This window comes from Podarcis raffonei, chromosome 16 (genome assembly GCF_027172205.1).
Source record: "Podarcis raffonei isolate rPodRaf1 chromosome 16, rPodRaf1.pri, whole genome shotgun sequence".
Lineage (NCBI taxonomy): Eukaryota > Metazoa > Chordata > Lepidosauria > Squamata > Lacertidae > Podarcis > Podarcis raffonei.
Genome location: NC_070617.1, coordinates 11,194,852 through 11,218,211, shown reverse-complemented (window position 1 = coordinate 11,218,211; position 23,360 = coordinate 11,194,852). Strand labels below are relative to the sequence as shown.

General features: G+C 48.2%; 1 protein-coding gene across 1 annotated transcript; it reads right to left on the bottom strand.

Moving 5' to 3' along the window:
• Positions 1 to 1,198: 1,198 nt before the first annotated feature.
• On the bottom strand, positions 1,199 to 21,612 carry LOC128404382 (dapper 1-like). The gene is made up of 5 exons (XM_053369929.1): positions 21,079 to 21,612; positions 8,424 to 8,709; positions 6,964 to 7,206; positions 3,128 to 5,350; positions 1,199 to 2,770 (listed from the first exon to the last, which is right to left on the bottom strand). The coding sequence occupies exons 1-4, from the start codon at positions 21,256 to 21,258 to the stop codon at positions 3,897 to 3,899; spliced, it is 2,163 nt and encodes a 720-aa protein (XP_053225904.1). The 5' UTR covers positions 21,259 to 21,612; the 3' UTR covers positions 1,199 to 2,770; positions 3,128 to 3,896.
• Between the last annotated feature and the right edge of the window lie 1,748 nt (positions 21,613 to 23,360).

The window sequence follows — 23,360 nt, the reverse complement described above, 5'->3', positions numbered from 1 at the left end:
TTCTGGGCTGGAAGGCTGCGGCAGGACCAGACAACAAGCTCCGGCTTGCCAAACCCCATCCCCCACAGTCTTGCAGCCTCCTTAATTACTATTATTAGCTGCGCGGTGCCAGGAGGCACGCCGTAAACAGCAATTCGCTCAGCCTTTTCAAGGCATAACCAGGAGCGTCGAGGCGGCAAAAATGTGTGGCTGGAAGGCAGGAGAAACCAGCTTGCTATATCCTACCTGCTTCTAGGCACTAAGCGGGGAGGGATTAATTATAGGAGGGATAATCTGGCATCCCTCCTCTCCTTCCCCCACTCCATTTTACAACCCAGGGCTTGGTGGGAACACACCTCTCTCCAGTGTGCATTGCAAAGTGTTGCATTGCAAATATGAAAACGCAGTGAGGTATGATCATAAATACCAGGGATGGGGGACTTTAACCGTCTGAAGGGCACATTATTCTCTGGAAATCAATGGGGCAATGTTCCAATGGTGCAGAAGAGTGTCAAAGTCTATCATTTCGGCAGGAGAGACCCCTGTCCAGTAACCTACAACCACCTGAGGATGAAAGGGGAGCTTTTTATCCTGTGTACAGGGTTCCTTCATGACAGTCACAGTCAGTAAAGAGTTATAGATATACCGTATTTTTCGCCCTATAGGACGCACTTTTCCCCCTCCAAAAATGAAGGGGAAATGTGTGTGCGTCCTATGGGGCAAATGCAGCCTTTCGCTGAAGCCTGGAGAGCGAGAGGGGTCGGTGCGCACCAACCCTTCTAGCTCTCCAGGCTTCAGGAAGCTATCCGCAAGCCTTGGGAGCCCGGCGGGAGCTCCGCAGCGCGCCCCGGGCTTTGGCAGCTCTCCGCAAGCCTGGGGAGCCCGCCGGGAGTTCCCGCCGGGCTCCCCAGGCTTGCGGACAGCAGCCTGTTCTGGGGGCTGGGTTCAGGAGAAGCTCGGGCTTCCCCCGCCCCAGCCCTGTGCCTGGGGGGGGGGAATATTTTTTTTCCTTTATTTCCCTCCCTCCCCCCAAACTAGGTCCGCCCTATTGGCCGGTGCGCCCTATAGGGTGAAAAATACGGTATATGGACAGAAAACATACTGGCATATATACTCAGCTGCTGCAAGACTTTGTAATAATGCTTCAGTAGGAAAACATCCTTAAATCTCCACACACTCCGTTCATCCCACATTCCCAAGACCAAAGCAAGACGCCTAATTTCAAAATGCTCGTTTTTATTTTCTATCTTGATCTTAACATTTACATGCAGTGGGGAAATAAGGTTCACAGTTTCAAAGAGCAAGACGGATAAAATCAAAAGGACGACGTTAAAAAAGCTACCTCCTTTTGAGTCTGCTGTGGGGAGACTTGGGCCTCCAGATGTTGCTGAATCCCCATCTTCGTTGGCCATTCTTGCTGGGGCAGATGGGAGCTGTAGTTCAGAAACATCCAGACTGCCAAAGGCTACTCACCCATTTTAATTAAAGTTGGGGGGGGGGTAGGGAGGCAGACGGGAGCACAGCCACTCCCCCCCTTTAAAGGTGGCAGCGGTACCAGACAGAAATATCTAGGAAGACGTTTGGAAGCCTTTGGGGGCCAAAATGAAGAATTGGGGGGGGTGAAGGCCTTGGGGGGTGAAGGGTTAGCTTGCACTAGGAATGGGGGGGGCCCTGTGGCCTGTCTGATGTTGTTGAACATCAGGCCCCTGACCACTGGGCCCGACTACCAAAGGCTGGCTTATTTATTTCATTACAGTGGTACCTCAGGTTAAGAACTTAATTTATTCCGGAGGTTCATTCTTAACCTGAAACTGTTCTTAACCTGAAGCACCACTTTAGCACCGCAATTTCTGTTCTCATCCTGAAGCAAAGTTCTTAACCCGAGGTACTATTTCTGGGTTAGCGGAGTCTGTAACCTGAAGCATCTGTAACCTGAAGCGTCTGTAACCCGAGGTACCACTGTATATCAATTTTTTCTCCAAGGAGCTCAAGTACAAGATACTCCTCCCTCCTCATTGAATCCCCACAACAACCCTGTGAGGTAGGTGAGGCTGACTGAGGCAGTGACTGGCCCAAGATCACCCATTGAGTTCAACGGTTGAGTGGGGATTCGAATCCTGCTCTCCCAGGTCTTAATCCGACACTCTAACCACGACACCACATTGGGTAGTGATATGAGAACTGTAGTCCATTGGCATCCAAAGTGCCACAACTCTGCATTATACCCTTACTGGAAAAGGAAGGCAATATAAAACCTTGAAGAAAAGGCAAATTAATACCACTTCAAAATCACGATTTGCAACCTGTTAACACAGCTCCCTCCCCACCAGGGACACACAATGGACCCCTGCCAAACCCCTCTTTGGTTTTCACCACCTGCTTCGAACTGCCAAGAAGAAAAATCCAGGATGGTGGCGGATGGTGGTCAGGGAATGACTTTGTTGGGCAGGCTGTGAGTTCCTCAGGACAGGCTGCACATTTTATTTATTTAAATAATTTACATGCTGCCTTTTCTAAGCGTCGTACAAGAGAGATAAGAACATAAAGCAAGTTAAAATTAACCACAGAATCACGGGGCTGGGGAACCCCCTCGCAAACTGTGTGCTGAAACAGAATAAGTTGTCACCAAGCGCTGGGAGTTCAACAGGGAGAGAGGGTGGTCGAACCACAATACGAATCATGTGTCTGAGCCATGGGAAACCATGAAAAGCGCCCTCCTCCTCCTCCAATACCTCAGTAATTGCCCAGGGATATAAGGCATGGCCTGGATCCTAAAATAATAATAAAAATACTTACAGTGGTACCTCGCAAGACGAATGCCTCGCAAGACAAAAAACTCGCTAGACGAAAGGGTTTTTTGTTTTTTGAGCTGCTTCGCAAGACGATTTTCCCTATGGGCTTGCTTCGCAAGACGGAAACGTCTTGCAAGTTCGTTTCCTTTTTCTTAACACCGTTAATACAGTTGCGACTTGACTTCGAGGAGCAAGTCATAGAACGCGGTGTGGTAGCCTTTTTTGAGGTTTTTAAAGACTTTGGTAATTTTTGAAGCTTTTCCAAAACTTTCCCGACACCGTGCTTCGCAAGACGAAAAAAGTCGCAAGACGACAAAACTCGCGGAACGAATTAATTTCGTCTTGCGAGGCACCACTGTATGGTGATCTGCGTGCTTCCCCTACCATATTTGTGGTGGGTGGGAACCCAAGGCAAGGCAAAACTTTTAAAGGACATTGGGGGTAGAAGATTCAGCATATCTCTGACCCTCATATTGGCTAGGCTGCGAGACTACCATAACTCAAGGGTTTCAGTGGAAGCGGGTACATGAGGGCGGAGGCAATGCTGTCCCACTAACCTCAGTCTGCCCCTGGCCAGCCCCCACCCGCCTGCCTTGTTACATCCAGTCCAGGGGGTGGCACTGCCTGCCATTTTCCTCAGTCTCTGCGCTGCCCCTTTCACAACTCAGCAGGGGGCATGGGGACAAAACTAGAATGTGTTGGTTCTGCCTGCCACTGGCTCTCTGGCGCCACCTACTGTGGGGCTCCCCACCTGCCACCCTATCAGTCCCAATGGGCAACAGCCGCCACCGGGGTTAGGTGAGGCGGCTTCAAGGCCCCTCAATCCATTCTTAGGAAAACATTATCGAAGGAGACCTGGAGTTCCATGTCCATCTTTGGTTCTTGTTTAGGCCAGTGAGAAATCCTGAGGCATAAAGAGTTAATGTCCAAATTCAAGGATGTACGTAGCAATAAGGCTGCGGAAAAAACTCGGGAGACAACCCCTGTCGTCCAAGGGGATGGGGAAGCTTGTCTAGGAAGGTCAATCAAGAAGCCTCAAAAATGCTTAAGAAGCTTCTTCACTTTTTACCTCCTCCACTCACCCACCCAACACATCTTACAGCCCTTTTTTGGGGGTAGGAGGAGTCACTTGGTGGTCCTGGACCCCTTGAAGGAGCGTGACATCATTTTCTTGAGCTCCTTGAAGGAGCGGCTGCGCCGGAGCTTGAAGCTGCGGACTGGCAAGTCGGCAGAGTCCAACGTGGCTGCAGTGTGGGGCCACCTGTCCCCGAGCTGATGGTGGATCCAGTCTCCGTTCAGGCTGACGGCGCTTGTGGCGTCCACCTCTCCAAGGCTGCCGCTGGCAAGTCCAGCCCGCTGCCGAGGCGGCAGGTCAAGATGGCTGCTGCCCAGGAAGCAAAACGACGTTGGCGAGTCAGAGGAAAAGGCAAGGTGGCGGTTCAGCACTTGGGGCGGGTGGAAGGTGCCGGCTTTCAGCCGCTGCCGTCCGGGGGCTTTGCTGGAAATCTCCAAGACCGATGTCCATTTCGGCTTGACCGCTTTGCCTCTGCTGGCTTGTGGGTCGCTGTGGCAACCCAGCCCCGCGGCCGCGTGGACATTGATTTCCGAGCTGGCGCGGGCCCTGCTCCCCATGCGAGCAGACGGCCTACGGCGAAGGCTCAGCCTGCGTAACAGTTCCCGGGGGCTCAGCCAGCTCCTCTCGGCCGGCTTCTCCTGCCTCTCGGCTGCTTTCACCAACTCCCGCGAGGCATGTTTGCCTTTGTACAGCCTGTCAAAGTTTATAGCGGCCTGCGGCAACGAGGCCTCCTTTCTGAAGGGAGCCTCGGCCTGGACAACATGACAACGGGCCACGTTGACCCAGCCCAGGACCTCTCTCTCCGATCCGCCATGTTGCTTATTTGGGTAGGGGATGACAGAAGGTTCCGGATACAATGGGAGAGGATCAGGCAGGGACACCACCGACGGCTCGGTAGCCTTCACGAGGTTGGTGGTGCTGGACTGGACTGAGGCGATCTCCAGAAACGGAGTGAAATCCCCTTGGCTGTCCAAAACCCGCGAGTCCCATGCCCCTTCGGAACCTTCTGGAGAACGCAGATGCGAGCAGGTAGAGATGCGCCGCCGGATCTTCCACCCGGGCGCCGGTGCCAGGAGCTGGCTGGCACCCAGGACAGAACTGCAGACGGAGGACATTGACAAGCTCTTCTGATTCCCCGCCAGGTATCCGGACTCTGGCCTGCTGGCTGCGGAGCGGCACTTGTAACGCAGCACCAATTTGGCCACGTACTGGTCCAACCGGGCTCTCTGCTGCTCCTTGGAGCACGCGGCCGCTCTCTTTGGGGAGCTGGTGCCAGGCTGCTCCAGGGGTCCCTCATCCAGATCCTCCTGAGACGAGCTCTGGGAGAGGCTGCTGGTGAAGAGGGGGCTCTGGAGAGCCACGGCATGCAAGGGGCTCGGGTAGTGGTAGATCTCGTTGGTGTTCCGGGAGACAAGGTCTGACCTGTACTGCAGCAGCTGGAGACTCGGGTTCTTTGGGAGTGGGAGGGACAAGTCTCCGAGGCCCAAGAGGAATTCAAGGTCACCTGCAGCAAGGGAACACAAGGGACTTATGGGTAACAGGAACCAACGACCTTAGGCAGGGCAAGGTAGAAGATGGACTGTCTCTTTAACAGGGATTCAAGGCAGGCAGAAGCTACCTGGTTGTAGCCTCCTAAGTTAGACTCACTGCAGACCCATTGCTATTAATGTTCTTAGCGTAGTCATACCTATCAATTTCAATGGGTCTATTTTCAGAAGACCTAGTATTGGGTATTGCCCATGTTCAATCATTCCTTGAACTCACATGGGCATAAAACAGGGGTGGGGAACCTGTAGTCATTCAGCAACATCTGAATTGCTGGCTGGTGCTGATGGAGTAAAACAAATTTAGAAGATGATATTTTGGGGTGGCACAAATCTGTTTCTGCAACCCATGGCAGCAGAGTCCAGTTGCCCTGGGGGACGGGTGCCATCTCATAACTAAAACATAACACCTGAGCTGAGTTTGCTTTTTTTCCTCCTCCCCTTTTTCCTTGTGTGTCATGTCTTTTCAGTTATTATAAGCCTGAGAACAGGGTCTGCTTTATTACTGATCTTCATAAACCACTAAAGGTAAGGATGCTTCAAAAAGGAAGTAATAATAAAGAGAAAAACTTCCCATTTATCAATTCAAACTGAAAGGGAGGAAGAAGGTTCTCAGGAAGCTGAACATAGAAGTCAGGATCACCTCATGGAACTGGGGGTCATAGGAAAGCTGTCTTATGGACAACATCCACACCATACACTTTAAGCACCATTATACCACTTTAACAGTCATGAGTTCCTAGGAGGTGTCTTTTTTTTAAAGAGTTCTTAAGGTAAAGGTAAAGGGACCCCTGACCATTAGGTCCAGTCGTGGCCGACTCTGGGGTTGCGGCGCTCATCTCGCTTTATTGGCCGAGGGAACCGGCGTACAGCTTCCGGGTCATGTGGCCAGCATGACTAAGCCGCTTCTGGCGAACCAGAGCAGCGCATGGAAATGCCGTTTACCTTCCCGCCGGAGCGGTACCTATTTATCTACTTGTACTTTGACGTGCTTTCGAACTGCTAGGTTGGCAGGAGCAGGGACTGGGCAACGGGAGCTCACCCCGTTGCGGGGATTCGTACCGCCAACCTTCTGATCGGCAAGTCCTAGGCTCTGTGGTTTAACCCACAGCGCCACCCACATCCCTATTCCCTTCACATAGCCCCAATCCCCAGAACGGTTTAAAAATTTTCCAAGGGAGCTCTGTGTGGGGAACAGGGACCTCCTAACAACTCTCTACACCCTTCACAAACTTCAGCTCCCAGAATTCTTTGGGGGAAAGCAAAGCTATTCCCCCAAAGGACTGTGTATCAAATTGCTCTATCTGTACAGTGTAAACGTGGTCTCAGTTTATTCTAGCCCTACCTGGAGATGCCAGGGATTGAATCTGGGACCTTCCACATGCAAAACAGGTGCCCTACAACTGAGCTACACTCTTGCCCCAGACATGTGCAGCCCAGTCTGTGTTCTTTGTTGTACTCTCCCTCATTCCTCCCTTTTAACTCCTCTCTTGGTTGGAGCAGAGGAGAGAGGCTCAAGCACACAGCCGATCTGCAAAGCCTGAGAGTCCCTGTTCATGCAAGCACGTCTCACCTGTCGACACAGGCCTCCTGCCGTCCACGCCAGAGGCGTTTGCCAAGGTGAGACGCTGCAGCTGGAGGTCTAGGAGGCGGACAGCAGCCTCGTCAGTAGAGCGCGGGCGGGAGAAGGTGGCCTCCCGCAGGCCTGGCAAGTGGGAGAGGGATCCAATGCTGCAGCGGGAACCCCCAGGCCCATCGCTGTGGACGGAGGCGCAGGAATCAGACAGGGAGCCCATCTCACTCGTCTCGTAAAACCCTGGAAAACACAGAGAAGGAAGATGCAGTGCTCTGGCCGTGGTGGAAATTTGAGGTGGCAAAAATCTGGCCACGTCAAAAAAGCAAACATAAAAAGTCTTGTTTACACAGAGGGAAATCAAGAAAAGCCACAGTTTATCCAGTCTAGTTTGATGTTATTAAATATATACATGTGGGAGCGGAGGGCTCAAATACACCAGCCAGAAATACACATTTATGGATCTCTTAATAGCTAAAAGTTTTGACACTCAAGATCAGTGACTGGTATCTTGGGAACTCTATGCTGCACACTATGAAACTTGGGAAGAGAGGCAGAATAAATCAGACTAACCCCTGATTATTGTTCTATATTTTATTTATTTTTACTTACCTTTGCTGCAATTCTGGGCTTTTCTCTTATGTGTTTGTTATTTATTGTTTGCAGCCTTGTCTTTTACATTTTCAATAAAAATTAGATAGTGCAGCACTCTGGACGGAAGTTTAATTGGATTTAAAGAAAAGGGATCAGATGTTTTCTGGGAGAAGGACCAGTGTGTCGTAGGGATTGCGACCTGTGAGACCAGGAAGCGAAGTATTTGTGGAGATATAGGGATGCAATGCTCATAAATGAATCTTTGAGGTGCATGTTGTGGCTGTGTCTAGTGGAGGGTGTCTTCTTTTTGGTCAGAAAATATTGTTTGCGTTAGCTTTGTTTCGGAAAAATCCTTAATATTTTCAGACATTCACCTACTTTTCCATTCCATTGCTCTGGTGCAAGGACTTAACAGATGGACAATGGAAGTGGACCCTGCAAACCCTTCTGGTTGCAGAGACTTAGGGTTGTGTCCAAATACTATTTCTACTCAGAGCAGAACTACAGAAGTTAACAGACATGATTAACATGTTCATTAAATTCAATGGGCCTACTAACTGAATATAACCTTTATACCTCAGGACTAAAAGGTTCATAGATTATTATAAGCACCATGCTCTAATCAACTGCCCTTTCTACATTTGAACATATATATTACATTCGTCAGTCTTGTTTGGAAATCTATTTGGACACACGAACTGCCTATATTAATATAAACATTTAAATCAGAACTGAGGGACAATTTTTATTGCTGATGTGAGACAGCTGCCTGGATTTTCTTTCTTTTTTTCTGTTAAATTTACAATACAAATAAACAATCCACCAGGCAGGTAGATTCCTCCCTGCTGAACCTGGAGCAGGCATACCTGAGCTGGGCCTGGAGTCTGCCTCCAAGATTTCTTGGGTATCTCCCCCATTGATTCCAGCTTTCTTGGAGGAAAGGAGTTGCTCGCTGACCATCCGCAACCCAAGGCATCCCTTCTCTGATCCGTCCCCCATGTGAGCACGGAGCACCCCGGGGTCTGCCTCAATGTTCTCTGATGAGCTGTAGGTGCGAGGCTCCTTTGGGGTCCCCAGCAGGTCCTCAGATTTGCTCCAGTCCAGCTTAGTGGTGGTGGGCAGTCGGTTATCGCCCAGGCTGCTTTGGTCCTCCTGTTTTTTGCGGGGGGGGGGGGGGGACAAGCAAGGGTTTTGTGAGACAGAACAGCAGAGGAAAAAGGAAACTGCTGCTGGTTTTTTTTATCAGGCCAAACTCAAAGTTTTGCTATTATCATATATGCCCACTTGACTACTTCAATTTGCGCAGCTGGCTCTTTCGCAAGTGCCACATGATCTCCATTCCACACTCATAAGGTATCAATCTTCCAGCATGGCAGCACCTGCAACCTGGAACTCCCTGCCCATTGAAATTAGGCAGACATCTTTGTTGTACTATATTTTTTAAATTCAGGCAGGCCCACCCAGATATGTGAGGGACACGGGTGGCGCTGTGGTCTAAACCACTGAGCCTCTTGGGCTTGCCATCAGAAGGTCAGCGGTACAATCCTCCACATTTTCTCCTGTGAGGTTGGGTTAGGTCCTGGCTCAAGGTTACCCAGTGAGCTTCATGGCTGAGTGGGGATTCGAACTCTGGTCTCTCTCCAAAATCCTAGTCCGACACTCTAACCACTAGGCCACACTGGGCTTTTGGATTTCTCCACCGATGTCTATGAGCAACACCCGCTTCTGTCTGCAGGTGTGAGCCAGGACAGATAAATACGAAAAATGCAGAACGGAACCTCATTCTTCGCGCCACTTCCTTCAGCCATCCCATTCTCTTGTCCACCTGGGTTTCAGTCCTGCCCCCCTCCAGTCGAGCCCTCGAGGGTCTATCTTTGCCTGGTCCCCCCACATTTAAGGGTCTCTCCCTTCAATATTTTTAAGCATTTGTAAACCTCAAGGTTGATCCTTCTCTTTTGTGCGGTGCTAATTTTTCGCTACGGAAGGAATGGAACTCTTCTCCCAGAGAGCAGAAATAGAAGGAAGGAGCCCCACGCTTTGTACACAGAGGTTTCTGATGCTTTTATCTTGCAACTGACAGATGTGTCCCTTCATTGGATTTGTCTAATCCCATTTTGCAAAAGCCAGCTAACCACCCTCAGGCTTTTCGGGGGCCCCTCGCTAAGCCCCACGCTGGAACGTCTCCCACCACCACCACACGACAGCAGGCCTGCGATAACAGAGGCCAATCTTCCTCGCCAGTCACCCTCTATGCTACCGCTTGAGAGAATCATGGTTTCCCCCAAATAATTCTGGGAAGTGCCGTTTGTTAAGGGTGCTGAGAGTTGGTAGGAAGCCCCTGTTCCTCTCACAGTCTTCCCAGGATCAAATCAGAGCTCAGTGAGGAGAATTGTAGGGCTTTTAACAACTCTCAGCACTCTCAACCAGCTCCAGTTCCCAGGATTCTTGGGGAGAAGCCATGACTGTTTAAAGCGGTCTCATAGGAATACAGGCGGCCATTTTGTGCGTGTCCAATTGACACGCGACTGCCGACAAATGGGTTGTTTTAGATATGGAGGGGGGCAGAACATGGTGGGCTTATGAGTGCGCCGCTAACACGTTCAGGGGCCAGGTACAGAACCCGCACACAAAATGGCTGCCACCTGTATAAGAAGTTGTCCTACAGCAAATCAGACTATGGGCCCATCTATGGCAGGGACTGAACTCTATACTATACTTAGAGTAAACTCATTCGCTATCCGCTAATGCTTACGTAGTCAAAAAAGTGTGAATTTTGCAAAAAAAAAAAAGGGGGGGAGACAGATAGCAGCAGGCTTGGGGAAACCCCAAGGTTTTTAGAAGTACAAACAAATCTTTAGATAAAAAAAAGCACCCTAGGGGAAGGGGGAAACCCCAAAGTAGCTCAAACGGCAGCTGAGAATGCTCAGCTGGACACAGAGTCCCCACTCAGCAACAAAGCTCACTGGGTGGACCTGGGCAGGGCGAACAATGGAATGGAGTATCCTGAAACAGGGCATGGCCGGCTGGCTGGCACCCTACAAAGTTCTCTGTAAACCCTTAAGACGTTGTATTTACAGTGTGCACATTTGGATGGCCACCTGTCAGGGATTTTTCATCTGCAACTCCTGCGCTGCAGGGAATCGGACCAGATGACCCCTTGGGGGGGTCCCTTCCAAATCTTAGGTTCCTAAGGCAGGCTGACAGCAAGGCCTGACTCCAAAACCAAAGGTATTAACCGGTGCGGAAAGCCAAGAGGAAGCAAACATGCTGCGGCTTATCTCCTAACCCACCCTGCCTGTCCCTCCAGACTGCACCTGGGCCAGATTCCAAGATTTATTGATCTCCGTGGGGCATTGGAGGGGTAAAAGTTGCAACATGCCTATGGAGTTTTCCCCCTCCCCACCCCACAACAGTTAAGACAGCTGCTTCACGCAAGGAAAGGGGGAGCGGGGAAGAGTCCCATTTGCTGAGCCAGCAGGAATGAAACATGAACAGGAGAAGGGGGGTGGTCTATCCTCCTCCTCTTTCTTCTCCTAAAGCCAGGCAGCTGTCGCCATTGTCTTGGGGCCTCCTGGCTACCTATTGAAATGGCAAGCGAGACGGCCGGACGCACGTGCCATGTGGCGGGTGCATGGTGTGTGTGGCTGGCAGAGGGAAGCAGCCGTTCCTCTAGGCTTGGGCCCCCAAGCTAACAGGGCCCAGGTTGGGGCTGCCATTTTGTCCACATTAATTCATTACCACCCCCAAATCCGCCCCATCGGTGGAGCGAGATGCAATGTTTTGTTTTCTGCATCAAATCTATTGGTTGCCTCTTTTTTTCCAAAAATCAAGTTAATATGACTGACATTATACAAATGCGCACATTGAAACCAGCGTAAAAGAAAACAAAGACAAAATCCAAACGGCAGTCCTGGTTTCAGAAAGTGGGTTTAAAACATCCTGCCAGCTCAAGGAGGTTGCAAGTGATTAGAAGCCAAAAACCTGGCGAAAAAGATATGTAAAGATGGCACCAGGCAAGCCTCCCCAGGGCGAGCATTCCACAAGTGGGGAGCCACCACTAAAAAGGCCCACTTTGGTTCTGCCACCCTCTGGACCTCCCTTGGAGTAGGCATGCAGAGAAAGGCCTCAGATGATGACAGCCCTGACACCTCTGTGAAGGCCAGACATGCTTGTAATTCTCAAGAAGGAAACTGTTGCAAAGACAACCCTCTTTTGTGTGTTTACATCATTTTTTAATTGAAATTTTACATTCACTAATAAAGAAACAACCCAAATGCTTGTTTCGAAACTGCTATAACATTTTGATTATGCAGTTCACCCAGGAATAATAACCAATTATAGAATTGTATTTATTATTCCAAAAAGGCTGCTGAGAAGATGGACTCAGGTAGGGATATAAGATCAGAGTTAGAAACTCAGAGATGTATAAACTAGGCGTCAAATGGCTCCTTAAACCAGAGTTACAGTCACCAAAATGTCTAGTTGCCATTTTTGGACCAGATGGCTCTAAGTCGTATTTTTCAATACAACATTGTGCAGAGAAAATATAATGGATAGAATTCTACAGGATGGGGTATTAGTGTGTGAAAACAGTCCGGATTCAAGGATCCCCATGCAGGAATCTCCAGATGGTGAAGACGTCAGGCGCCGATGGTGCCCAGGCATCTTCGCTTGGTCAAAAGTGGCCAGTAGCCAGGTGCAAAATTCACCTGGCAAATTTCAAGTGCTGGAGAAGATTATCTGCTCTTTAAAAAGAAATATCTCGCTAAGAATTTAGCAGCCCCCCAAAAGAGTCAGAGCTACAGCTGCCCATAAAAACCTCTGTTTCCAAAAGCATAAAATTTTGTGAAATTATGATAGTCTCATTAACACCAATGCCACACTATTATCATTACACATAGTGCAGGGATGAGGAGAAACCTGTGGCACACCTGGTGCTGTTGGACTACAACTCCCATGAACCTCATCCACTGGTCATGCAGTCTGGGGCGAAGGGAAAAAACCATGGAGGCCACTTTGAGCTCCTTGGAGAAGGCAGCGGGATATAAATGCAATAAAAAAATTAAAATAGTAAGAAAAAGTGTTCGATCAGACCCAAGGTTCATCTAAACCAGCAAATCCTAATTCTATAGTTGCCAGCCAGGTGCTTCTGTGGGAAGCTCACAAGCAAGGCAAGAAGGCAAATACATTCCCTTGCTGTCTCTCCCTGCCATTAGGTAATCCGAGATATATTCCCCCTGCACTTGGAGGTTCCAGTCTTTGCCAGCTAATGGACAATGGCAGACGGAGCCCTTCGCTGGTTTTCTGGTTTTCTAATCCTTTTATTTTGATTTTAAAGCCAGCTAAGCCAGTATCTACCACCACATGTTCCGGCAACACATTCCATAAATTAAGAACGTGCTGTGCGGACAAAACGCTTCTTTGCACATTGAGCAAATGTCAGCCTTTTTTTGTGCATGACTTAAAACAGGCAAACCCGCCTTACACTGTTTTTTTAAAAAGTCTTTTGTTTACCTTCATGAGAACTTTGTGAACTGGATCGATGTTGTTCTCACTTTAGAGATAAGCAGAGCCGAGGCCGACAGATGAGAGCCAGAACAGTATTTTAAAAACTACTGTGTGGCATACTGGTTAGAGTGGCAGGGTTTGGGAGAAAGAGACCAGGGTTCAAATCCCCATTCAGCCACAAAGCTTGCACCCGTCAGCCAAAACCTACTTCACAGGGTTGTGAGGATTAAATGAGATGGAGAACTCCTTGGATAAAAAAGTGGGACAGACATGCAATAAGAAATAAATGCAAAGTTCTGTTGGTTAACCAAGAGACGTGTGGCGAATGCGGTGGAAGTCTTTTGTAATATTTTAACTAGGATTTATATATTGTAATGTTTGAAGTATGAATTTGGAATAATTGATTATGAAAAGTATTTTTTTCTTGTTTCTTTCTTTTATCTTTTGTCTTTCTTCTTTTCTAGTCTGCGTTCTGAAAAATTGTATAGATAAATGTTTCTATGTATGGTTATGTATTGTTTCTATTTCTTTTCTCTATTTATTTTTTTGGTAACATTTAATAAAATTTAATAAAAAATAAATAAATGCAAAGTTCTGATCAATCTTCACTACAGCCCTCGATTCTGGGCAGGAAGGATGGAGGCCCAAGTTTGCGAAACACGGCAGGCCCAGGCTCAATCCTTAGTTATCCCCAGGTAGGATGGAGGGGCCAGGACTCCCAGCCTCAAACCCAGGGGAGAGCCTCTGCCAACCAGTGCAGACATTCCTGAGCTAAACGGACCAAAGGCCCGATCTCATGCCACCCTCGGCTGATATGCCACCCTTCCTTGCCTAGCCTGGAAGATAACGCTGTTTGCCCACGATTAGGTCACTGGGTGTACACAGCGGCCCCTCCCTGCCACGGGTGGAGCTCCCCGCAGGCGGCTGCCATCTGTCCATTTGACCAAGAGCTTGTTCTCCCATAAAATAAAGCGAGCTGTTTAAGAGGGGTGTGTCGGCATGCAGGAGGGAGAAAGAAGAGGGCTCGAAAGACAAATCAACTTTCAGGCCATCAGCATCCCCCCCCCCCCATAAAACAAAAACAGAAGGCTTCTTCACACAACACCATTGAGCAAAGATAGAAGCTGTGTCTATGGAAGAGCTAAGTGCACAGAGCATCTGCTTTGCATGAAGAAGGTCCCACGTTCCCTATTTTCTAGGGACAGTCATGGATTTACAGACGCTGTCCCGGTTTCTGATTTGATCCCAGAACGTCCTGCTTTTCCTCAGGATGTCTCTATTTTCATCAGAGAAATGTTGGAGGGTATGTCAGTAGAAAAAACCAGCATCGTGTGTACACATGCCTGCAGCTTTCCCAGCTGGGTGAAGAAGTCTCTGCCATGGCCATCCCATTTTGTATCGCTTTTAAACTCATCTTCTGTTATTTCTTCCCCTGCTGTTTTGTAACTGCTTTTACTCTTATTTTCTACCCTGTCTTGGAACCTATGTGGAAAGCAATCACTTATTATTGGTCATTTATACACCCCTGAATTTCAAATGTCTCTTAGTAAAAAAGTTTATGAACAATAGGATAAAGAGGAAAATCAGTTTGAGCTATAAAATCACAGAATTCAGTTATTATGCCTGCTGATTATTATTATTTTTTAAAGTCTTCAGCAGCAGCAGCCGGAAATTCAACAGGGAAGGGCACTTGTCTGTGCAATGGAGTTCCATAAAGCTGGACCCACGATACTGAGCAAACAGGTCCTGGGGGGTACGAACAGCTCCTGATAATATTAAAAAAGTTAACTCTGCCACATTAAATGTGCATTCTGTAGTTGACCTTTTTGGTAACATTTCATTTTGAAATCTTTAAGATAATATTTTAATTTCCTGTTCATCGTGTTACTCTGATTGTATACTTTACTCTCTTCACTAATACTTAATTCTGGATTGTTTTATTTGATGTTTTAATGTAGGTTGCAAACTGCTTTATGATTTTTTCTTAATACAGGAATGAAAATAAAATAATAATAATAATAATAATAATAATAATAATAATAGGTCCTCCATATTTAAAAAAAACTGACTCCGATATTAAAATTTAAATAAAATAGCATGTCAGGAAGAAGCAGCCTCAGTACTGATATGCCAAATGTTTTCTCTTCAGGGAGCTGGAGTTTTTTTAAAAAGAAATTAAAAAATAGTAATAGGTGCCAATTTAAACAGGCAACACCCCTCCACCTATAGTCTAAAAGCTGTGCAATTTTGTTTCTCACATGAGTCAGCTCTACATGGGCTGCTTAGGAGGAGCCACAGCTCAATGAAGAGGGCGCCTGCTTTGCATCCAGAAGTTTCCAGGTTCAATTCCTGGCTTTTCCACTTAGAGGAGTCCCAGGAAGCAGGATTGGGAAAGAGCTTCTGTCCCTCAGAGGAGGCAGTGCTGACTCCTGACAACTAGATTTTCAGTAAAGTGGTATTGCTTTAGTGCAAGCTCATTGTAGCACAAGCACCTTGCTTGAACCATGTGCGCCCTTTCCCAGAATGCATTTCGCATGCTCTTCCCAGAATCCCCTGTGAGACACACAAGGGTTCTGCAGTGGGCAAGACAAAGCATATTAAGGGTCTTCCTGAACGCAGGAGAAGAATGGAAACTCAGAGCGACGGGAAGAAGAATTGTGCATCAGTGAGACTCTTGTCAGGTAGTTCGGGTCTACAAATCTGAGCAAAAACAAGGAAGCTGGAGGAGAGGGAGAGAGGGACAGACACTGTTCCCTCCAGGTGGCAGATGTGCCAAGCAGGAAGTCACCGTCGCGAACAGCAGGTGCTTTGTTTTGCTGTGCTCTCTCACCCCACCCTACGCATGCAGGGGGAATGGCCGGCCTACGCCCACAGCTGGCGAGCCAAACCACAAGGCAAACCCCACCTGCCAGGACTCCCAGCACGGGGAGGACCTCTGCAGCAACAGCTGCTACCGGCATGAGACAAAGAGGAGCCTGGAAGGGGTTCGCCGGTGCTGTTTCTAGCCCAGATTCCCTGAATTATTTTATTTTATTCCGAGACTGCAGTAAAAGAGAAGATCTCATTTACAAAGGAGAGACTCCAATCCAGATGCAATCCAGGCTCTGACCACATCCTAACACCCAGAAGTCAGCTTGTTTTTTAATTTTAATAACAAATGACCCTCTTGGTGAGACTTGCGAGATGCACTATTGTAGGGGCAAATCCACACCACATACAAATTCTAATACAGTATCACTTTAACAGTCATTGTTCCCCTCCCACCCCAAGAATTCTGGGAAGTGTAGTTTGTTAGGGATGGTTAGAGTCATTAGGACAGGCATGGCCAAACTTGGCCCTCCAGCTGTTTTGGGACTACAATTCCCATCATCCCTGACCACTGGTCCTGTTAGCTAGGGATGATGGGAGTTGTAGTCCCAAAACATCTGGAGGGCCAAGTTTGGCCATGTCTACTTTAGGAAATCCCCTGCAGAACTACATTTCCCAGCACCCTTAAATTACATTCCTCAGGATTCTTCGTGGAAACCATAGCTGTTAAAGTGGTATAAGGCTGCTTTGAATTCATGGTGAGCATGTGACCTCAGTACCAACAGTCTCCTACTCTGTCTGCAAGATGACACTCTTGTCCTCATACTCTTGAGCTGCCATCAATCAGAGCAGGCAAGTGTAGTCTATTGTGGGAGAGAGGGTCATTGCTTTGATATGCTTTTGTCTATTTATTTGTGCCTTTATCCTATATTTTTATCTTGTGAACCACACCAAGATCTTACGATGAAGGGCGGTATATAAAATAAATAATAATTAAAATAAAATTACTAGAGCAGTGTTTCCCAAACTTGGGCCTCCATCTGGTTTTGAACTACAATTCCCATCATCCCTGACCACCGGTTCTGCTAACTAGGAATGAAGGGAGTTGTAGTTCAAAAACAACTGGAGACCCAAGTTTGGGAAAACACTGGACTAGATGGAAAAAACTATCTCCTGGTCTATCACAGCTTCCTGTGTTATCCAATTTAATTCATCCCAGAAGGAGCACCAGCTTCCTAATTTTGCACTTACAATTGGCAATGCTGATCAAGGATCCCAGTTCACAGACTATGGTAGTCACCAAAACATTATGTCGAATGCGAACAATGAGGAATAGCAAGGATGATTCAAGAGAGAGAGAACAGTCAGAAAAGGAAAGTGACATTTCCTGGCATATTTATAGATACAGATGCCTCATCAACAGGCCGTAGTCTCAGCTTGTGCAAGCTTTCAGAAGAGGCAGATCGCTTCATCAGACCAATGTCAAGGTGTTCTGTGCTGGCATATTCTTCTCTGCAACGAGCCCAGCTGCTAATTTACCAAAATTCATTAATTTTCCAAAATTGCCAAAAGCTTCCCAAAACACCTTGCTCAGACCAGAGAGAAAAAGCAGAGCTAACAATTCGGCAGAAACCTTTTTGTACGCAATATAAAATGGGAAGCTAGTTACTGGGTATGTCTTTGATGCAAAACTGGTAGGGCAACTCCATACAGGGAAAATCCAGAAGAGGAGCATGCAATCTTTCAAGCAACACGCCGGCCTTTGTTGGGCAGTTAATAACAACTGCTTCCTCAGTGGCCCAGCTGTCCGAGTTTCGATGCAGCAACTCCCCCCCCCCCAGCAAATTCTTTCAGAACAAGGAAGGATGAATCGCAGAAAAGCAAAAATAACCCCCCCCCCCACCTGCTTAGCCATTCAGGATATAAACAGTGGATTCCTTGCTGCCGACGCCACCATTACAGGTGGATACCGATGGGCGGGTTCCAAAACACGTGTGTGGTTGCAACAACAGAACCTGGGCGCTATTCCAGACAAACATGCAAGAGTGTGACCTTGCACATATTTGGTGTAAACATTCTGCCCTGTGCAAGATCCAGCGCACAAGACGTGGGGTCCTGCCAGAATCACGCCATTTCCCCGAAACGTCGACACAAACTCTCCCCTTGTCATTTGAACACATTGCTCCCTTCTATAGTTCCCATTCCTTCAACTTTCCCAGACTACCGCCCTCTCTTCTTGTTCCTCTATTCAAGAGCTCCTCTCCTACATTCATTAAACATCTGCCACGTCGGCAAGCCTTACTTATTTACTTCCCCAAGCTCACACACCTGCCTGCTCTTCCTAGTTTCTGCCACAGCCCTTCTGAATCCAGGCTTCCCTGAGGTCAGGGCACCTGGCGGTACAAACCAAATCTTTCTGTCTCCAAATCAACCCCGCTCCCGTTATCCCCCAAGACATATACTCTACCCCAACTGCTGACTTCCCAAGCTCCTCAGGGCAGGGACCACTCTTCCTCAGGTTTTGTTTTTTAACTCGGCAAAGTACCATAAATCTCTAAATCATGATTTGGAATATGTTTCCCTGCAAAAAGCTCCAAGCAATGAACAGGTGTTGCCAGCTGAAGTTAGACTGTTCTTTTCTTTATAAACAACCACCACATCTCTATGCCCAACATAGAATCACAGAACTGTAGACCGCGAGAGTCAACTAGTCCAACCCCCTGAAATGCAGGAATATTTTGCCCAACATGGGGCTCAAACCCATGACTCTGAGATTAAGGGTCTCATGCTCTATCAGCTGAGCTATCCCAGGGTCCTTAAACAGGCTAACGTTTTTTAAATAAGAAACTAGATTTCTTGTAGTCAACTGACAGGTTTTCAAATGAAACCAGCAAGGCACACTTTGGATCTCTTTCAGCTAAGGTAAGGGTTGGGAACTTGATGCATGGGGGGCCGGCCCTCTAGGCCTCTCTGTCTGGCCCTTGGGACTCTTCCATGTCCTTCACCAGCTCCTTGAGCATCTGTGCCTGACTGGAATGGGTCTCCCAACTGTGATAATGCCTCCTGCTTACCTGAAGAGGAGCTGGATGCAGAAACCTCTGACTTTCCTGTAGCCCCACCCACACCTCACAAGTAGCCCCCAGCAGCTTGCCGACCCACCCTCAAATTAAGGCATAAGTTACTTTTCCTGAAGTGGTCTCAAGTATGTCCTTTAAGCAACAACACACAGAAGTGCATTTCTGTATCAAACCCCCCTAGGCCCAAAGCTCTTTCTAAAAATCCTTACAACAGTGGTGCAGCCAAGCAGCTTTAGACTCTAAACCAGGCATCCCCAACCTTCGGCCCTCCAGATGTTTTGGACTACAATTCCCATCACCCCTGACCACTGGTCCTGTTAGCTAGGGATCATGGGAGTTGTAGGCCAAAACATCTGGAGGGCCACAGGTTGGGGATGCCTGCTCTAAACATAATGGATACAGGGCTTCTTTAGGTCTGATGATTTCACTTTCTTCAAAATGGGCTACATTTCTGAAAAATTTACCAGTGTGGTTGAGAAGCCTCGAGGTCGATCAGAAAAGGATCCTTTACCAATTTATTGATTGATTTCCCTATATTCAATATGTTCCAATCAAGCAAGGAAACCTCCTCACGCTAGTTCTGGAGAGAGGATAATTTCAGTATTTTCACTTGTGTTATTTACCGGTACATTGTTTGGAAATGTGTGGAATACTTCGGATTCTTTACTTGTTTATATGTTGTGTGTGTGTGTGTGTTTTTATACATTCATTCTGTTATTGGTTGTTGTTATATAAAAGCTGATTTTAAAAATGGGGGTGCTCTACTTTGTTTGGGGCCCCTCCTGCTCACCCCATCCCAAAGTCTTCCCCCGAAAGGTATCACTGCCCAACAACCAGCAAGCAAGCTACTCCCCCCACCTCAAAACTAGAAAGCCAACTTTGCTCGAATGCATTTCACCTGCTGTGAATGGCTGAAGAGTCAAGGCACAACCCATCACAGAAGTGCCTCCCTGGATCACACCAAAGGCCCACATTTTGTCTACTCAGACGCAAGTCTCACTGTGTGCAATTTATCATTTACACTTTGCCTTTCCAGAAAATACCTAAACTGCCTTACCACGTGTGTCAAAACAGACAAAATATAATAAAAAAGCAAGTCTGGCACTGAGCTCGTCGTAAACAGCCTTTTAAAACAAACCCTGTAAAGCCCTGTTTAGTGGGGGAAATGTCGTAGTTCGGCAATAAGAGCATCTTGCCTTGTATGCAGAATCAGAGTTGGAAGGGGCTGCAAGGGTCATCCAGTCGAAACCCCTGTAATGCACGAATCTTTTGCCCAACACGAAGCTCAAACCCATAACCCTCAAACTAAGAGTCTCATGCTCTACTGACTGAGCTACCCTGCCCCTTCACTCCCCACCTGAACACACACACCCTAAGCCGCTGCTTGACAGTGTTTACAATGCAGACTAACGCTCCGACTTGGTACATTTCCCCCCAAGTTAAGTGTGCGCAGGACTGCAGCATTGCAATCAGATACAGAAATGCCTTTGAACTGAGTGGGACTCTGGCTGCAAACACATCATACCTTTACAGCAGTCCTCCCCCCAGAATACTTGGAATTGTAGTTTAAGGGTGCTGGGCTGGGAATTGTAGCTCTGCAACGGGTCAACTACAACAGATTACATACCTTGAGGCACATGTGGTATAATTATATATAATGCATACAGTATAATTATATATAATGGATAGCCTGGGATGGGGCTATCTGATTGCAATCCTTTGCACACTGGCTTAGGGTAGATCAGTTTAAAAGCCTGCACTGGAAACCTAGCAAGCTAAGCCCCTCCTGGCCTTATCTACCCCAGCCTGTAAGTTTACTCCTGAGTAAGCATGCCTAGCAGCGAGCATTTAGGAGTCTGGAATAGCTTTCCTTTTGTTCTAAGATATGCACCCTATTCTTTCTTCCTTTTTTAAAGTTTTGGCATATATATTTTTTTAATGTTGCACTTTGTTGTACCCATCGGCTGGCTTTGAATCGCAAGTTATGTGAATTAGTGGTTTCTCATTTTTGTAGACCGCCCTGAACTCTTTGGTGCAAAAGGCAGTTAAAGGGCATTTTAAGCAAACTTCCCCCCCCATTTCCTCCCCCCTCCCTTCAGATCTCTCTCCCTCTTTCACACACACACACCTGTTGCGTCTCGCCATCTCTCCGGCTCCCTTCCAGAGCGCGTTCCACCGTTTCCCTTTGTGTCTCCCGCAGGAGATCCAGCTCGAAGATCCCGGCCAGGCTGGCTTGGAGGCGCTCCCCGATCCGCAGCCGCTCGTTCCCGGACCACAGCGACGGGGGCACTGCTCTGCGGCCGGCCATGGCCCCTCCCCCCCGAGACGCGGCTTTCTAAATCCCCGGGCTCCTGTCCCTTTTGGAGAGATCGCCTCTCATGCGCCCGCAGCTTTGGGGGGGGGGGAGCGAGGAGCGGTAGATCCCTACTAGAGGCAAGGATCGGAGGGGCCACCGCAATTTGGGGTGGTCGGGGGGGGGGAATCGCAAGCAAAGCAGCGCCAGAAGCGTGTCGCGGGGGAGGGAAGCACCGGCTTCGCACGCGCCGGAGCGCGCCACCAACTCCAGGGCGCACAAGACGCAGCCGGACTCGGACGATCGCAAAGAAGCGACCCGCAGTTCAGACAAAGGGGAAGGTTTTGAAAGTGTCACGTGGAGACAGGTTGCCTTCTCTCTCTCTCTCTCCTCCCCCTTTCCCTCCCAATCAACTTGCCGGCTTCCGATTGGCCCGAGCCAGAGGCAGGAGGGGAGGGGACCCGCGCGCGCCCACGCCGGAAGCCAACATTTTCAAAGAGCGAAAAGTTCGGAAAGTTCCTGGCTGGGATTTGAAAGGGATGCCAGATGGCCCCCAACTCAGCTGCAATGCTATGCACGCTTCAGCCCGGGAGCAGGAGGCCCATGGAATTCAGTAGCGCTTGCTTCTTAGAAGGCACGAAGATGAAAAAAAGGCCCGCTTACCGAGGTGGTTTTACCGCCTCTCTCCCTCCCCAAATAAGATTTATTAATAGTATATACAGTGGTACCTCGGGTTAAGTACTTAATTCGTTCCGGAGGTCCGTTCTTAACCTGAAACTGTTCTTAACCTGAAGCACCACTTTAGCTAATGGGGCCTCCTGCTGCTGCCGCGCCGCCGGAGCACGATTTCTGTTCTCACCCTGAAGCGAAGTTCTTAACCTGAAGCACTATTTCTGGGTTAGCGGAGTCTGTAACCTGAAGCATATGTAACCCGAGGTACCACTGTACCGATAATCCCCTTCATGGATCACTGCCTATCCATTCTTAAGGAAATCAGCCCTGGGTGCTCACTGGAAGGACAGATCCTGAAGCTGAGGCTCCAATACTTTGGCCACCTCATGAGAAGAGAAGACTCCCTGGAAAAGACCCTGATGTTGGGAAAGATGGAGGGCACAAGGAGAAGTGGACGACAGAGGACGAGATGGTTGGACAGTGTTCTTGAAGCTACCAGCATGAGTCTGACCAAACTGCGGGAGGCAGTGGAAGACAGGAGTGCCTGGCGTGCTCTGGTCCATGGGGTCACGAAGAGGTGGACACGACTAAACAACAATATACCGATAATATGCTTTATATTATCTGTTGGTAATAAATATTAATTATTGGTTTTATTTTTTGCAATAATTATTAATCGGTGTCATTATTAACAACTAAATGGTCATGATTAATGATCATTCCTTCACTATGCCTGGTGCTTTGCAGAATACAAAGAGGTCCCTGCCCACAGGAACTTCAAACAATTCCTAAAAAATCAACAGCAGGGTAGGGGAGACAGGGAAAACTGGTGTGGATATTACAGATAAGTAAGTTTATTTTCGTCCCAACAGCCTCTCCACTCTTGCTGGGTACATAGGCGCCGACTCCATGGGGCTTGAGGGGGCCCGAGCCCCCTCAAAAATTCGTTTGGGGGGGCTCCGCCCCCCCAATAATCTCCGGCGCCCCTCCAGCAGAGCGCCATCGCCGCCCCTCCCCCAGCCCAAAATGCACAGGGGGGGCGGGCTGCATGCCTCCTGCCCTCCCTCCCGAGCAAAAGCTCCACCCAATTTCCTATGGAGCTGATTAATAGGCGCAGCACGCTCTCCCCTATTCGCTCACGAGGAGGCGGCGCCACTTTATTTGCATATTCATGAGCTTATTTATTATTCATGAGCTTTCCCGGGCCCCCCCAATATTTTTTATAAGTCCGCGTCGCTGGCTGGGTAGCCTTCTTGTAACAATAGCAATGGAGATCAACAGCAATGGGGACCAGCCACTATAGGTTCTGATCAGGTTCAGTACATTTAAAAAGAAAATAAAAATAAGTTCATTTAAGTTCATACATGGATCAGCCAAGTGTGCTGAGGCATAGCTGCCCATGTGTGGCTGAAAGAGTGCAAGTGTCCTTTTCTTTAACTGCAAGA

Excerpts from the sequence above, each read along its gene's own strand:
- LOC128404382 (XM_053369929.1), bottom strand. The coding sequence starts at position 21,258 with ATGGCCGGCCGCAGAGCAGTGCCCCCGTCGCTGTGGTCCGGGAACGAG. Across the intron at positions 8,710-21,078 it reads GAGATGGCGAGACGCAACAG|GAGGACCAAAGCAGCCTGGG; the intron begins GTGTGTGTGTGT and ends CGCAAAAAACAG. Across the intron at positions 7,207-8,423 it reads AGACTCCAGGCCCAGCTCAG|GGTTTTACGAGACGAGTGAG; the intron begins GTATGCCTGCTC and ends TGTGTTTTCCAG.